Raw genomic sequence first — 17,559 nt, 5'->3', positions numbered from 1 at the left:
AGTAACTTCTTGAGGTCCTCTATAGATAGAAGACCTTCTTTAGAGCCCGTGTAGATAGAACACTTCTTTATACCTCAGTATAAAACAGACCTTCTTTAGTTAGAAGAACTTCCTTAGATCCTCTATGGATAGGCTCTTTTCAGAAGATTAACAGGTAGAACATCTTTTTTAGGTCTAGGAGATAGGATAGGAGACCTAATGGTGGTGGTTTAGTTGTTTTTAGGAAGGGATAAGCTTATCGAATAGTCCAAGGCATAAACATATTTCCGATGTTTCCGAGGGCGTTGAACCCAAACACATAATTGTTGAAGTGACGGCTCCTGGTCGAAGATTCCTCCTAATCTGGAGCCTCGAATCGGCTACACTGTGAACGAAGACGCTTCTACGGGGATATTTAGAGATTGTAACAGCTCGCCCGACATGACCATTGTGGTCACCCGGTCTGTTAAATGACGTGTCCTGGTAACCCGTTACTTACCTTCGCTTAGACCATCTTCCGATCATCGTTTCCGATAACCGACCTACCGACATCATAACCTCTGAATCATGGAAAGGCTGATTGGTAAGGGTTAAGAGAATTTAACATCAGATCCTTGGGTTTCTAAGAGAATTTTTAGAGACATCATCATAGCTACAGCTGTTCGTTATACCTACATATTGGGTCGAATACCCGAAATCAAACCAAATATTCCAGCAGAGGGGAAGGGACTCGTAAATGAGCGTAATGAGCGGCGTCATACGAACCCTGAAGACCCAAGTGTTAGCGGACGAAAAAAAAAATAGCTAGACCACATGAAGCAACGGTTAAATCACTCTCTCCGGGAAAAAGGATAATAGAACGGCAGTTACATTCAATGGTTTGGCCGTGACAGATTCAGCGAGGGGCGCGTATAATTTTAATGGGCCGCTTATAGAGCAACCCGAGATTGATAGGGCAAAGAGGAGTGTGCTCCGCCGTATAAGAGCCCTCCCAGCTGAGGAGGTAACAAGTGCCCTCAATCTATCGTTCGCCAGCCATATTCTACCAGAAGCTACGAAAGTTTGCAGGGTGGTACCGCTACTGAAGCCAGTCAAGGATGCCAGCAGAGATGAATCGTACAGGACGATCTCCCTCTTGTCGTCAGTAGCAAAGATTCTAGAGGCATGATGAGAAGCAGTTTTCCAGTTACCCAATATCAACATGGATTTCGGAAATGCACAGCACGACAACAGCATTTCACGCCATATCCACACATATCAGTCGAGACGGAACCAGAGTGGGCCGTGCGCCTGAAAAGTTATCGTGGCTCTTGACCTATTGGATGCCTTCGATAAAGAGAAGACTTCCCTTCAGCCATGTTTGAAGTAGTTTGTAGAATTTAGGCATAAGAAGTTCAAGACCGGTTGAGTGAAACAGGGAGTTCCTCAAGGCGGGATAATATCTCTGGAACTGTTCAACATCTACCTTTTTGAAATTCCACACCCTCCAGACGGCATAGATATGGTAAAGTATGGGTTTGATTGTACCGTCTTGCCTTCAGATTCTATTGTCGTTGACATACATGTGTGGTAGGTTGATTGTCTATATAGCTTTTCTGCTGTCACACTGCTCACCAAGTTCAGAAGTAGGAGCTAGGTTTCAAGCCTCGGGCTGACAGCACTTTGGGTGCTGACAAAGACACCTTGTTGAGCTCAAACTTGCTATATTGTCGGCCTGATTACTGTAACAGGGTATCTCCTCATGACACCAGTGGGTCATCTTCATGAGGAGACGAAGATTTTATCGGCACATAAATACAACAATATGTTATTAATGGAGTACATGATTGGGGTTTAACGCCGTGAGCATTCCTGCCATAATTTAGTTGAAAGGCTTCCCAAACCCAGGCTCGTCAGGAGAGATTTTTATTGATCTGGAGAGAGAGAGAGGTCCAATGGTACAAGCGAGAACCTCTAGATCAACGCAGTAAGAACGAAGTTTACGTATGGAAAACTCTATTCAGCCAGGCTGAATTGAAGTTTACCTACGGGCAAACTCTATTCAGCCAGGCTGAATTGAAGTTTACCTATGGGAAAACTCTATTCAGCCAGGCTGAATTGAAGTTTACCTATGGGAAAACTCTATTCAGCCACGCTGAATTGAAGTTTACCTATGGGCAAACTCTATTCAGCCAGGCTGAATTGAAGTTTACCTATGGGCAAACTCTATTCAGCCAGGCTGAATTGAAGTTTACCTATGGGCAAACTCTATTCAGCCAGGCTGAATTGAAGTTTACCTATGGGCAAACTCTATTTAGCCAGGCTGAATTGAAGTTTACCTATGGGCAAACTCTATTCAGCCACGCTGAATTGAAGTTTACCTATGGGCAAACTCTATTCAGCCAGGCTGAATTGAAGTTTACCTATGGGCAAACTCTATTCAGCCAGGCTGAATTGAAGTTTACCTATGGGAAAACTCTATTCAGCCAGGCTGAATTGAAGTTTACGTATGGGAAAACTCTATTCAGCCAGGCTGAATTGAAATTTACGTATGGGAAACTCTATTCAGCCAGGCTGAATTGAAGTTTACCTATGGGCAAACTCTTTTCAGCCAGGCTGAATTGAAGTTTACCTATGGGAAAACTCTATTCAGCCAGGCTGAATTGAAGTTTACCTATGGGCAAACTCTATTCAGCCAGGCTGAATTGAAGTTTACCTATGGGCAAACTCTATTCAGCCAGGCTGAATTGAAGTTTACCTATGGGCAAACTCTATTCAGCCAGGCTGAATTGAAGTTTACCTATGGGCAAACTCTATTCAGCCAGGCTGAATTGAAGTTTACCTATGGGAAAACTCTATTCAGCTAGGCTGAATTGAAGTTTACCTATGGGAAAACTCTATTCAGCCAGGCTGAATTGAAGTTTACCTATGGGAAAACTCTATTCAGCCAGGCTGAATTGAAGTTTACCTATGGGAAAACTCTATTCAGCCAGGCTGAATTGAAGTTTACCTATGGGAAAACTCTATTCAGCCAGGCTGAATTGAAGTTTACCTATGGGAAAACTCTATTCAGCCAGGCTGAATTGAAGTTTACCTATGGGAAAACTCTATTCAGCCAGGCTGAATTGAAGTTTACCTATGGGAAAACTCTATTCAGCCAGGCTGAATTGAAGTTTACCTATGGGAAAACTCTATTCAGCCAGGCTGAATTGAAGTTTACCTATGGGAAAACTCTATTCAGCCAGGCTGAATTGAAGTTTACCTATGGGAAAACTCTATTCAGCCAGGCTGAATTGAAGTTTACCTATGGGAAAACTCTATTCAGCCAGGCTGAATTGAAGTTTACCTATGGGAAAACTCTATTCAGCCAGGCTGAATTGAAGTTTACCTATGGGAAAACTCTATTCAGCCAGGCTGAATTGAAGTTTACCTATGGGAAAACTCTATTCAGCCAGGCTGAATTGAAGTTTACCTATGGGAAAACTCTATTCAGCCAGGCTGAATTGAAGTTTACCTATGGGAAAACTCTATTCAGCCAGGCTGAATTGAAGTTTACCTATGGGAAAACTCTATTCAGCCAGGCTGAATTGAAGTTTACCTATGGGAAAACTCTATTCAGCCAGGCTGAATTGAAGTTTACCTATGGGAAAACTCTATTCAGCCAGGCTGAATTGAAGTTTACCTATGGGAAAACTCTATTCAGCCAGGCTGAATTGAAGTTTACCTATGGGAAAACTCTATTCAGCCAGGCTGAATTGAAGTTTACCTATGGGAAAACTCTATTCAGCCAGGCTGAATTGAAGTTTACCTATGGGAAAACTCTATTCAGCCAGGCTGAATTGAAGTTTACCTATGGGAAAACTCTATTCAGCCAGGCTGAATTGAAGTTTACCTATGGGAAAACTCTATTCAGCCAGGCTGAATTGAAGTTTACCTATGGGAAAACTCTATTCAGCCAGACTGAATTGAAGTTTACCTATGGGAAAACTCTATTCAGCCAGGCTGAATTGAAGTTTACCTATGGGAAAACTCTATTCAGCCAGACTGAATTGAAGTTTACCTATGGGCAAACTCTATTCAGCCAGGCTGAATTGAAGTTTACCTATGGGCAAACTCTATTCAGCCAGGCTGAATTGAAGTTTACCTATGGGCAAACTCTATTCAGCCAGGCTGAATTGAAGTTTACCTATGGGCAAACTCTATTCAGCCAGGCTGAATTGAAGTTTACCTATGGGCAAACTCTATTCAGCCAGGCTGAATTGAAGTTTACCTATGGGCAAACTCTATTCAGCCAGGCTGAATTGAAGTTTACCTATGGGAAAACTCTATTCAGCCAGGCTGAATTGAAGTTTACCTATGGGCAAACTCTATTCAGCCAGGCTGAATTGAAGTTTACCTATGGGCAAACTCTATTCAGCCAGGCTGAATTGAAGTTTACCTATGGGCAAACTCTATTCAGCCAGGCTGAATTGAAGTTTACCTATGGGCAAACTCTATTCAGCCAGGCTGAATTGAAGTTTACCTATGGGCAAACTCTATTCAGCCAGGCTGAATTGAAGTTTACCTATGGGCAAACTCTATTCAGCCAGGCTGAATTGAAGTTTACCTATGGGCAAACTCTATTCAGCCAGGCTGAATTGAAGTTTACCTATGGGAAAACTCTATTCAGCCAGGCTGAATTGAAGTTTACGTATGGGAAAACTCTATTCAGCCAGGCTGAATTGAAATTTACGTATGGGAAACTCTATTCAGCCAGGCTGAATTGAAGTTTACCTATGGGAAAACTCTATTCAGCCAGGCTGAATTGAAGTTTACCTATGGGAAAACTCTATTCAGCCAGGCTGAATTGAAGTTTACCTATGGGAAAACTCTATTCAGCCAGGCTGAATTGAAGTTTACCTATGGGAAAACTCTATTCAGCCAGGCTGAATTGAAGTTTACCTATGGGAAAACTCTATTCAGCCAGGCTGAATTGAAGTTTACCTATGGGAAAACTCTATTCAGCCAGGATGAATTGAAGTTTACCTATGGGAAAACTCTATTCAGCCAGGCTGAATTGAAGTTTACCTATGGGAAAACTCTATTCAGCCAGGCTGAATTGAAGTTTACCTATGGGAAAACTCTATTCAGCCAGGCTGAATTGAAGTTTACCTATGGGAAAACTCTATTCAGCCAGGCTGAATTGAAGTTTACCTATGGGAAAACTCTATTCAGCCAGGCTGAATTGAAGTTTACCTATGGGAAAACTCTATTCAGCCAGGCTGAATTGAAGTTTACCTATGGGAAAACTCTATTCAGCCAGGCTGAATTGAAGTTTACCTATGGGAAAACTCTATTCAGCCAGGCTGAATTGAAGTTTACCTATGGGAAAACTGTATTCAGCCAGGCTGAATTGAAGTTTACCTATGGGAAAACTCTATTCAACCAGGCTGAATTGAAGTTTACCTATGGGAAAACTCTATTCAGCCAGGCTGAATTGAAGTTTACCTATGGGAAAACTCTATTCAGCCAGGCTGAATTGAAGTTTACCTATGGGAAAACTCTATTCAGCCAGGCTGAATTGAAGTTTACCTGTGGGAACATCTATTCAGCCAGGCTGAATTGATGTTTACCAATGGAAAACTCTTTCTTTCTGTTGGTTTTCAATAGATACATGACCTTCTGCAAGCCTTTTATCCCTATAGATTAAAAGTACCCTTTAAATTAAAAATTGTTCTTAAATGATTGTTGTTCTCAGAACTTTTCCCAACTCCTCCTTTCCATCAATTTTTATTTCTGTAATAATTATCTAGTATTTAATTTTCTTCTCTGTATACTGAAAAATAGAAATTTGAGAGGGTGTAAATAGGGGACAAGAATGTGAAAATAGGAATATGAGGAAAAAGTGAGAGAAAAATAATAAAAGTCGTTGATGATGACTTTTTACTGAGAACACACTAAAACCAACAACAACAACACTTTGTGCTATAAAAGAAATTAAAATCGATTAACTTTTGTTAAGTTTGTTGTATGGGTGTGGGTGGCGGATAGATGAATAAACGAACAAATGGTTGGATGGATGGTTGGTTGGGATGTGAGTTAGGCTTGATGTTTTGGGAAAAATAGGTTGGGCGCCACCCACCCACTCACTCTCTGTTGCGATTACTAATGACTATTATAACATGTTCAAATGTCTATATTGAGAGAAAGGGTATATATGAACCGAACATATGCTATTATGTATTTTAGATACTATGTACATATGTATGTATTCTTATGTATTTAAGTATGCTACTATTATGAGCGGTGGTATGATGGTATATAAAAAAATGGATTAAAATAAATGTCTTTCAAGCATAAATTAATGCTCAGTTTTTCTGCCAAACCATTTATCCACCCACCCATTGGTTTTCCTGTTTGTTGTTTCTGTTTGTTCTCCTACGAAATTGTAAATGAGTTGGTGGTGCCTTTAAAGTGGGGATAAGTATGTTATTTGGCTTTGGTTTTGTGTGTTGGTGGGACGGGGCGGGGGAAGTAACATTTCTAAGGACATATTTGTCATTGTGTACATAAGAAGAATGTTTTATATTTCTCTATAATATATTTATGTATGTATATCTTAAGAAATAGCAAATTAATCGTTTAACGCCGCGCCATCATCATCATAAACGCCATTGATTTATATTACACTTTCATCATCATTTATTCAGCCATTTATCCTGCCTCCCTCCATCCTTCCCACATATAGTCAGTCAGCCACCCAACCAACCATCATCATTCATCCATCGTCCTACATGCTCCAATATTTATGCCATTTAATTATGTATCCCATTTTACAACCATATTGTGTCGTGTAGAATATTATCCCGGGAGGCAAGAGTGTTGTTGTTGTTGTACTTAAATATTACATCATTCGTTATAAATGTAAATTTAAATGTTGTTTGTACAATATGTATGTTTATCTATGTATGTATGTTTTATTTTATGTAGTTACATATTCGTTTAAATATTGTCTTTTAACACAAAACTAATTTCCATAATCCGTTAATTTGAATTCGCCGTCGTGGGTTCATTGAATAATTGTTGTGATAATTTATCCTTGGTGAAATGTTTTTATTATTTATTTTGAATATCAGAAAAGTGTTTGAAATTAGCACTGGGAGAGCGTTAATGTGCTACAAGTGTATAAATTTAGCCAGGACGAACTAAAGTGTAAAGGAAGTTATTTAAAAACTTCAAACTAGACATACACAAAAATACACCACCCTACGATGGGTAAATAAAATACAAATTGGTGGGTATACATATCGAAATTGACAGAAATGCCCTCTTTTTTCAGAAAGTGGCTACAGAGGCACTCTTTCTTCTCAGAAAGGGTCTATAGAAGCGCCGTATTAAAATATTATGTCAACTGACGTGGACTTGTCCGCACACAAGGACTACCTTCGGTAAAAACTTCTAAGCATAACAAAAATTGTGACCTCTTGTGAAGGAAGTACCGGAAGCAGCTTTACCATTTTCGAACTTAATTTAAATTTGAGAGAAATATTACGAAGGGTTAAGATTGGAAACGTGTCTGTCACTTCTTTCGATAGTTATCGTGCCCACCAGCCATTTAAGTTAACCCACATAAAGCCACTGGTCGTTTAAGGGGTTATCCCTACTTGTCAATTTCAAAAAATCGAAAAAAATATTCAGCAAGGCTGAATTAAGGTTTACCTATTGCAAGATCATCTATTCAGCCATGCTGAATTAAGGTTTACCTATGGAAATGTCTATTCAACCAGTCTGAATTAGGGTTTACCTATGGAAACCTCTATTCAGCCAGGCTGAATTAAGGTTTACCTATGGAAATGTCTATTCAGCTAGGGTTTACCTACGGAAACCTCTATTCAGCCAGGCTGAATCAGGGTTTACCTATGAAACCTCTATTCAACCAGGCTGAATTAAGGTTTACCTATGGAAACCTCTATTCAGCCATGCTGAATTAAGGTTTACCTATGGAAAACTCAATTCAGCCATGCTGAATTAAGGTTTACCTATGGAAAACTCAATTCAGCCTGCTGAATTAAGGTTTACCTATGGAAACCTCTATTCAGCCAAGCTGAATTAGGGTTTACCTATGAAACCCCTATCCAGCCAAGCTGAATTAAGGTTTACCTATGGAAACCTCTATTCAGCCAGGCTGAATTAAGGTTTACCTATCGAAACCTCTATTCAACCAGACGGACTTAAGGTTTACCTATAGAAACCTCTATTCAGTCACATTGAATTAAGGTTTACCTATGGGAATGTCTATTCAACCAGTCTGAATTAGGGGTTACCTATGGAAACCCCTATTCAGCCAGGCTGAATTAAGGTTTACCCAAGGAAAGGGTTTACTTATGGAAAACTCTATTCATACAGGCTGAATCAGGGTTTACCTATGGAAACCACTATTCAGCCAAGCTGAATCAGGGTTTACCTATGGAAACCTCTATTCAGCCAGGCTGAATTAAGGTTTAACTATGGAAACTTCTATTCAGCCAGGCTGAATTAAGGTTTAACTATGGAAACCTCTATTTAGCCAGGCTGAATTAAGGTTCACCTATGGAAACCTCTATTTAGCCAGGCTGAATTAAGGTTTACCTATGGAAACCTCTATTCAGACAGGGTGAGTTAAAGTTTACCTATGGAAATGTCTATTCAGCCGGGCTGAATTAAGGTTTACCTAAGGAAATGTCTATTCATCCAGGCTGAATTAGGGTTTACCTATGGAAACCTCTATTCAGCCAGGCCGAATTAAGGTTTACCTATGGAAACCTCTATTCAGCCAGGCTGAATTAAGGTTAACCTATAGAAACCTCTATTCAGCCAGGCTGAATTAAGGTCTACCTATGGAAACCTCTATTCAGCCAAGCTGAATTAAAGATTACCTATGGAAACCTCTATTAAGCCAGGCTAAATTAAGGTTTACCTATGGAAACCTCTATTCAGCCAAGCTGAATTAAGGTTTACCTAAGGAAATGTCTATTCAGTCAGGCTGAATTAAGGTTTACCTATGGAAACCTCTATTCAGCCAAGCTGAATTAAGGTTTACCTAAGGAAATGTCTATTCAGCCAGGCCGAATTAAGGTTTACCTATGGAAACCTCTATTCAGCCAGGCTGAATTAAGGTCTACCTATGGAAACCTCTATTCAGCCAAGCTGAATTAAGGTCTACCTATGGAAACCTCTATTCAGCCAGGCTGAATTAAGGTTACCTAAGGAAATTTCTATTCAGCCAGGCTGAATTAAGGTCTACCTACGGAAATGTCTATTCATTGGTCGTTTAAGGGGTTATCCCTACTTGTAAATTTCAAAAAATCAAAAAAATTGTTTTTGAAATACTTATTTTGAAATACAGGTAGTATAGAGTGTGCCGCAAAGAGTCGATCGGAACAAAATTGGCTGAGATATGAGCTTTCAAAGTGGGGATCCCGTAGGGGTTTGTGTGTTTTGGCGTACTCTATTGGTTTATTATACCACTTCTTTTTGCATAATTTTAATGTACCTCACAATGGCTTACTGGCCTATTAAATTATAATCCATATGGCGAGGTAGAAGTCATAAAGAAGGAATGTATCGGACACGTCCAAAAGCGTATGGGGTCCCGCCTTTGAAGTTTAGTAAAAAGTTACAAATAGCTTAGAGGCAAAGGAATGTTGACAGGAAAATTGATTGACAAGCTCACTGTCTACTATGGATTGTTGCAATTCGACGCCATTCGAAATCAAAAACGATATGCATGAGGCAATATGGGCGACATTTGATCATTACAGTTCCAGCGATACAAATCCTCGTGGTGTTGTTCATATCAACTGGCTCGGGCAAGAAAAGAGGCTTTCATACACGATTACAGACCACTTTCATCAAATGTTTTGGATGCTCTTAGACTTATATACAACGATCTAAGTAAAGAGTCTTTACTCAAAAGATGCGTCGGCGGCTTCAATCAAAATAGCAACGAAAGCTTCAATCAACTTATTTGGAAAATTTGTCCCAAAACCCTTTCATGTGGAGCACTCGTTTTAGCAGCTTACATTGCGATTGTTCTTATCGTGCGCACAATTTGAGCGAAATTGTTTGAACTTTTGTGGGGAAGCTATCCGAAGGTGTGGACCGCTATAGCACATCTTCGAAAACCTCAACACCTTTTACAAATTTCTACATTGACTTGGTTGCTTTCTTATTGTTGTTGTAACAGTACGTGATATGATAGCGTTTTCGATTTTATTTCATTTACTTCTGGGCTAATTTCCAGTTCTAGTAATGTGGCTGCTTCCACAAGTCTTCTGTGGATATTTGAGTAGGGTTGGCTAGACAGCTGAAACAGTGCAATATTTGTGTGGTCGTGTGTCCCGTTTTGCATGTTCTCATCAATGCTTTTGTCTGCATCATCCAGAACATAGTTGAGCCAAAACTACTCTGGTTTGTCGTGGCACCTGATGTTCTTCAGCTGCGATAGATGGTGATTCTGACGATAGTTGTTTATGGCATCTGCGACTGCATCTGTGTGAATGCTATTCAAATCTGTTTGATAGGTCTGCTGATCTAGTGATTCCTAAGATCCCTCCTGATATGCCTGAGTGGGTCCACCATATGCTGATTAGGATTGCTTGCACGGCAATAGGCAAGCAGGTACCGTTACGAGAGCATGTCATTGTCCATCGCGTTGCACTTATATTCGTGGCCCATACTGGCATGGCCAACAAGGTTTCTTTATCTGCACCCCAAGTCCAGCCGGCTATGGACTTGAGGACCTTCTTCCTACATTTCAGTTTGTTGCTGATAGCTGCGGTAGAGCACAAGGTCTTCCTATAGAAGAGCACAAGGTGTTCCTATAGAAGAACACAACTTCTTCCTATAGAAGAGCACAAGGTCTTCCTATAGAAGAACACAAGAGGTTTTGCTAAGGGAGACAAGCGAAAACGGTCTGTACAATTCACCGTTGCTGGCATCATTACCTGGCCTATGTCGCGGAACCAATCTGTCAATTTTTTAGACTTCGGGACCGATGTGGATGGGTGGCTAGCGACAGCTTGAGAACTTTTGTGAAATACTTGAATTTCGGCACATCAAGCTGTTTTAACATTACCATGGAGATTCCCTCAGTGCCAAACCCTTTGGGCGATTTAGCGTTCCTGATGACATTCGTAACATCATCCATGGTAAATTGTTGTGGCTCCTCCTCCGCAGGAAGAGATCTAATGCGACGTAGTATTCTTCTCTTCGCCCTGTCATTCCCGGGTTTCACGACAAGCCGACGGCTGCTGCTACCCGAACATCAGAAGGGTTGGGAAGTTCTCGAAAGCGGTGATTGGTGAATTCTCTGAAACTAGGCCAATTAGCTTTACCATGATTGTTGAAAGTGTGAAGTTCAGAGGTGTTGATATCGGGAGGTCTGCTAATGGAGACATTTATGGGGAGATGGTCTGATCAAAGAGAAATGATGAAAATGAAATGTCAGACCAGGTGACACGATGGTTATGTCTGGCGAATTATGTCACTCTCCTCTAATTCTGTTAAGGACATGCTCATTGACCGTGCAAAATGTTAAGCTATGAAACTGCTCAGCCAGCGCTAAACCCCTCTAGTCATTACCTAAGACCAAATACCATAACTTATGATGAGCATAAAGGTCCTCTAAGATTAGTCAGTTATGACCTTTCAACAGAGGACCTATAACCTGAATTACAGCTCGGCAGTTCCACACCTGACTGTTATTCCCATACATTCTATGACAATAGGGCCAGGCTCAAACAAGATAGGCCTATATCCAACCGATAAAATTTCGGTTTTGACCAGGAAAATCGATTTCTCAACCACCGTGCGACGTAGTTCATATTCAAAGCTAATTTATCTCTTGAAGAAATATTACCATGTGCAAAGTTTGGACCAAATCTGTTACTCCCTTCGACTGTTATCGTTTGCACCATTTAAACGAAAATGTTTGAACTTTTGTGGGGGTGGTTCTCGAAGGACTGGACTTCTATGGCTCATCTTAGAACTTGAACTAAATTAGATAAAATATTACAAGGGGCAACGTTTGGACCAAATCATTTGATCCGTTCGAGAGTCATCAAGTGCACCAGCAATGGAACCCAATGCCAAAATCGTGCAATCATACATAACTATATCTATGCCTTCTGGAGGGATGGAATACATGAAAGGTTGAGTTTAGGTAGTTCCGAAGATATCAAACCTCCCCGGCCATTAAGAACCATTTCTACAGAATTCTATGTTCTAGAAAGTTGTTTATTAAGAACTAACGAACATTTTTCTAGCTTGTTGTTTGCTTCAATTTTGATCAGACTAAAATCCGAGAAGAAAACCATAATGGAAATTTGACCTTGAAGATGAGGTCGCATGGATTTTATGTGTTCACAATTATTATTCTTTAGGACGAGAGCTACATCTTTGCCTCCACGAGTAATCCAAAATTCCAAGCCGTTTAGAAGATACTTGCCAGACAAAATTATCCCTTTTGACATCAAAACCTCTGGCCTCTGTGGGTCCATAACCGCGAAAGTTGAAATGATAGGGAAAAATGCCCTGGACACGTGTTTTTTTATTTTTGATCTTCTATCACGCTGTGGGGTCAGAATATGGTTAATAATTTTCTTGTCGCATAGTGTTATCCAACATTTTAATGTAGACCAGAGATTGACAATTCTCGAATAGCCCTTAATCCACAAATAATAATCAAAATGTTGGAACTCTGTTGATCGTGACAAATTGTCACTAAAATGTCATTCTAACAAAAGTTATTTTCATATTGATTGTTCCATTACTGTGATCACGTTCTCTATCTAAACAAAACTCCATTTGTCCATCTGTTCATCTGATTGCTATCTACGTTCGATTACCATAAATGTTTGTCTCCGTCATACATACTCGTATTTCTAATTAATGTTCACATTCATTTCGCTAAAACAAAACTCCATCTGTGAATTCTAACAAATCTAATAATTGTGTCTCAAAAAACGTCATACCCAAACATGATCACCACCACATAACCCCATGAAGATAATAAAGATGATGATGATGCTTGACGATTTCAAATAATTTTACTTCAAATGATACCCCCAAAACTGTTTACAGTCGTCGATGCCGCTTGGTGGTAATGTTGGTGGCGCAAACGGCGGGATAAACCAACAAATTACAAGAATTCGAGAGCAGCACCAACTTGCAGAAGGAATAAAAAGTGAGGTGGGAAGAGGAGTATTGTCCAGTTATAGTATTTTTGGTAATACTATTATCCAGCCACTTCCAATAACTTTAAAAATGTCTTCGGTCAATTCTACTGCTACATCTTCTGCGGAGATAGCAGCACCCACAAGTAATGCAATAACCTCTGCTGCAAATTCTTCGCAATCATCGACAACAACGGGGACAACAACATCCATTGTTGTCCCCCAACAGCAGCAGCAGCAACATATTGTAACAACTACAGTACCTACTGCCACTGTGGTAACCTCTGAGGGTAACCTAGCTATATGTCATGTTGCAGCATCGCAGCATGCTCAAATTCAACAACAACAACAGCAGCAGCATGTTCAACATCACCCTCAACAGCAGCAGCAGCATCATCAACATATTGGTCATCCTGTTACCACAACGAGGGAACTGTTAGTGACAACATCTGCTACAACACATACAACCACAAGTTCTTCGCTGCCAGCGGGAACTATTTTAACAAACAATTCTCAAAATGTAAGATATTTTTTGTTTCAAAACTACTTCTTTGGTTAAAGTAAAAAAAATTGTCATATCAGTAATATTGGAGGATTGTATACTCTTATATGATAGGGCAAATTATACCAAGGTATTTTCCCAGAGCCCCCATAAGGTTTAGTATTGTAAGGAATAAAAAGAATGTTTTACTTTTCCATAAGCACTTGTACCATTAGACTTTCGGAGGGGAAATGTTGAAAGATCTAGAACCCATTACCATTCTTTTGACATTTTCGGGGCTTCAATTTAGAACCAAATCACATATATTTAAACAAAATCCTATTATTTAACACCTCCAGCTGTTGCAACAACTAACTGGAACTGATGAAAATTTGCCGAAATCTAAACACGTAGTTTATTCTTCAACATACAACCTATATAAATGTTTTCCCAATTATCCTAACCTATTTTCCAACTACAATTTTGAACGCCTTTTAATAACAACTATTTCCCTTTGTTTCCTATTTATTTCCAGTTGGGTAAATATTGGGTTGTAACAAACCTATTTCAAGGACAACCTGGCGGCCAACATCCCACAACAACTGTTGCCTATAGCAGTGATAGTGGCGGTGCAACCGTTTCGGCCGGTGGCCTAACCTACACACAAACCTCTATAGCAGGAGTGCCTTCATCGACACTAATACGTGCAATATCAACAACAGCGGCAGCTGGAGGAGGAGCAGGAGGTGTAACGTCGTCGTCGTCGTCATCATCATCAGGGGTAACAAAAACTGAAACGGTAACAAGTAGCAGTGCTGGAACACTGCAAATACCGGCAACACACATGTTGTCACAGGCTGCCATTGGGCAACAATTGCCAAATGGTACCATAATAACAACACAAGCTGCTCAACAGCAACAACAGCAGCAGCAACAGAGACATGTTGCTGAACATCAACAACAACAGCAACAGCAGCAACAATTACAACATGTACATGGTGAGTAGGGTTCCGAATTTCTTTCAGAAAGTGCCATATTTGTTCATATCATTTGAAATAGAAAGGGGTTCCTAATGAAATAAAATTAATTGAAAGAAAGGTATAATGTAGATGTTCCTTATAAAAGACGTAACAAGTAAAAAATCCTTTTTTCCGACAACTAAATACCCTTAGCCTAACAAAAGTTTCTAATTTTATAAACGGAATAGCATACCCCTTAGCAATGTTGGCGATATTTCCTGAGTATTTCATCCATGTAAAACTTCTCTACAAGTGGTGTCTTAGGACACGCCGTTCGGACTCGGCAATAAACAGTAGGTCCCTTATCATTGAGCTAATATGAATCGGGGTGCACTCATTGATATGAGAGAAGTCTCCCTTGTCCCGTATGGGATGTTTGTGGAACAATTATATAATAACATTTTCGTAGGTGACTAAATAAGTTTTGGAAGTTTGCAGCGTAAATTTGTAAACACTTGTGTAGGGGAGGTTAACCAAAGTCATATTCCACCGACAAATCCACCGACGTAGTCTTTAATGATCATCATGAGTTGTGGCATTCGATCCTAGGTAATGACCAGAGGGGAATAGCGTCGGTTGAGCAGATTGCACGTCAATGATGATTATTATTTATGGCGACAGCGCTTGTATGAATGCTATTCAATCTTGTCGGAGAGAGTTGTTGGTCTAGAGCACTGCCGACCAAGAAGAGGGCACACCAAATTCTGAATATTGGCAACTGTAAGGTTGTATACACGCATGCTGCAAAACAAAAACAAATCAAAACATTTACTCTCTTTTGTGTGCTCTTTCGTTGCGTTCGGGTCATGTGTGTGTGAATTGCCGAAAAACTTCGCAACTTCAACAATACCAAAGAACGGCATTGGTCTAGAGCTGCACTCTTGTAAAGTTTGACTTCTCTCTCTAGGAGGATGAGACGTCTAGGAGGCGGCAGGTTCTTCGATCCCGGATTGACCTGGAACGCAACAACACCCGTGTTCCGGCCTGCGTCTGCACCTCAGTGTATACATGTTTGGATTTGTATCGTTTTTCTGTGTTGGGGCAGCTTATCCCAGAATACTTGATCCGGATTCTTCTTGGCCCGTGCCGGGACGAAAGAAAACGCAGGACCAATATGTTTGTACTCGGTTTGTCACATCCACATCTTCATCCAAACCCATGCTTCGGTGAGATGCAATAGAGGGACTACGACATGGACTATGTTGCTGCATTCTGCCTGAACACAGCCCCAGGCAATTATCGTCGTAAGATTACGCGGTCCTCCCAACAGCAGCCGCGGACGCAGCATTTAACAACAGCAATTGTTGTTCCAATCCCTAAAAATGGAACCCTTTTGTAATTGAATTGCAATGGACTCCGATGTACGATCAAGGAAATGGTCGCGGCTGTGCCGGAAAACTAAGCCCAACAACAACTACAGCTTACAGCGTTGTAATGGTTACAACGTACTGAGGAAGTACCGCACCCCCAGAAGTGGAGGTGGGGAATTAGCTTTCCTATTGCACCAGTCTGTTCAGTACAGACCTATCTCGCTTGAGTCTGGCTCTAATGACCCGTACGTGGGATGTATGGGGTAGCAGTCAGGTGTGAAACTGCCGAAATAGAGCTGCTGAACGCGTACAAGTCTTGGAAGGCTTTAATGCTCATCAAGAGTTGTGGCATTCGGTCCTCGGAAACGACCAGAGAGGTATAGCGCTGGCTGAGCAGATAGATAGCTCTATGTTTTGCAGGTCAATGAGGACGCCCCTACCAAAATAAGCGGAGAGTGCCACAGTTTGCCAGACATTACCATCGTGTCACCTGTCAAATGACGTCACATTCCAAGTTGCAACCCGTCATTCCATTTGGGTCGGACCATCTCCCTACAATTGTCTCTATCACCAGACTGCCCGATTTCATCACTTCACTGAACACCGCTCGTTCTTCAATCATGGAAAAGCCAATTTGCGTAATTTCAAAAAGTTAACCAATCATCGCTTCAGAGAAATCCCCAAACGTTCTGATGGTCGGGTAGCAGAGGAATACTAACAAATTAGCTTGATGAACTTAGTCGAGCCATCCCCAGTGATCCCAGATTCAGGAAGCCGATACTGGAAGTTAACAGGTTGGTCGCTGAGCACAAGCGGAACAATTAGCTAGATCATCTGTAGGGTTGAATGATGGGAGCCGGAATAAGTGAATTGAGGGCAACGGTTACATTACTCTTAAACCCTCCAACCCTGCGAAGAAGGAATATAGGGCCACAGTCACGTTTGGTGACGTTGCGCTAACTGATCCGAAGAGAAGCGGAAGTTTTTTTTAATCGACAGTTTATTGAGCACCCAAGGAGTGACAGGGAAAAGAGAAGAGTATTACGTCTCATTAGATCTCTTCCTGCCAAGAAATGGCCATCACAATGTACAATGGATGAATGGATCCAAATACCATTACCAAAGGTGAGCTACCCATCCACATTCTGTCCAAAATTTGGAAAATGGGTACAGTAGTCCCGCTACTAAATCCAGCAAAAGATAATCGTACACCCCGATTTTGCTTCTGTCGCCATAGCAGACTATTGAGGCTTTCCTCTTCCCCAGCGACAGAAATAGCTTTATAGTTGTCGATCCCCGGCATGTGTTCCGTAAGCAGTACAGCACTGCAATAGTGCTGCACACCATTTCAACACATGCTAGTAGAGGACTTTACCAGAACAAATCGTGCGGTAGGACAGCGTTTGGGGCGTTCGACTTATCAAAATACTCTGATACAGTCAAGCACTCCACGTTGTTTGATGGCATCGAATTCAACATCAAACTTATGATTCTTCTTCGGTTTCATGCTGCTACAACAACAGCTGTCTGCGACAAGCTGATATAATGGAACAAGATCCTCAAATCCATATCCGGCAGCACTTGTGCAGATAAAGAAA

At 40.8% G+C, this 17,559-nt stretch overlaps 1 protein-coding gene across 31 annotated transcripts in view; it reads left to right on the top strand.

Annotated features, from left to right (window-relative positions):
• crol (crooked legs) overlaps positions 1–17,559 on the top strand; it is a 90,582-nt gene that overhangs the window by 51,362 nt on the left and 21,661 nt on the right. For 18 of the 31 annotated variants that reach the window (XM_073971194.1, XM_073971189.1, XM_073971179.1 and 15 more), the window contains 2 exons: positions 13,060–13,671; positions 14,168–14,630. In XM_073971194.1, the coding sequence (XP_073827295.1) occupies positions 13,060–13,671; positions 14,168–14,630 (1,075 nt within the window). The remainder of the gene's footprint in view (positions 1–13,059; positions 13,672–14,167; positions 14,631–17,559) is intronic. The other 13 variants (XM_073971209.1, XM_073971207.1, XM_073971200.1 and 10 more) reach the window with 1 other exon arrangement.

The sequence above is a fragment of the Musca autumnalis genome, unplaced genomic scaffold, assembly GCF_047663935.1.
Source record: "Musca autumnalis isolate F117 unplaced genomic scaffold, ASM4766393v1 scaffold_2, whole genome shotgun sequence".
NCBI classification, from domain to species: domain Eukaryota; kingdom Metazoa; phylum Arthropoda; class Insecta; order Diptera; family Muscidae; genus Musca; species Musca autumnalis.
Note: the sequence above shows the minus strand (reverse complement) of the source record. Positions and strands in the feature narration are given on the sequence as shown.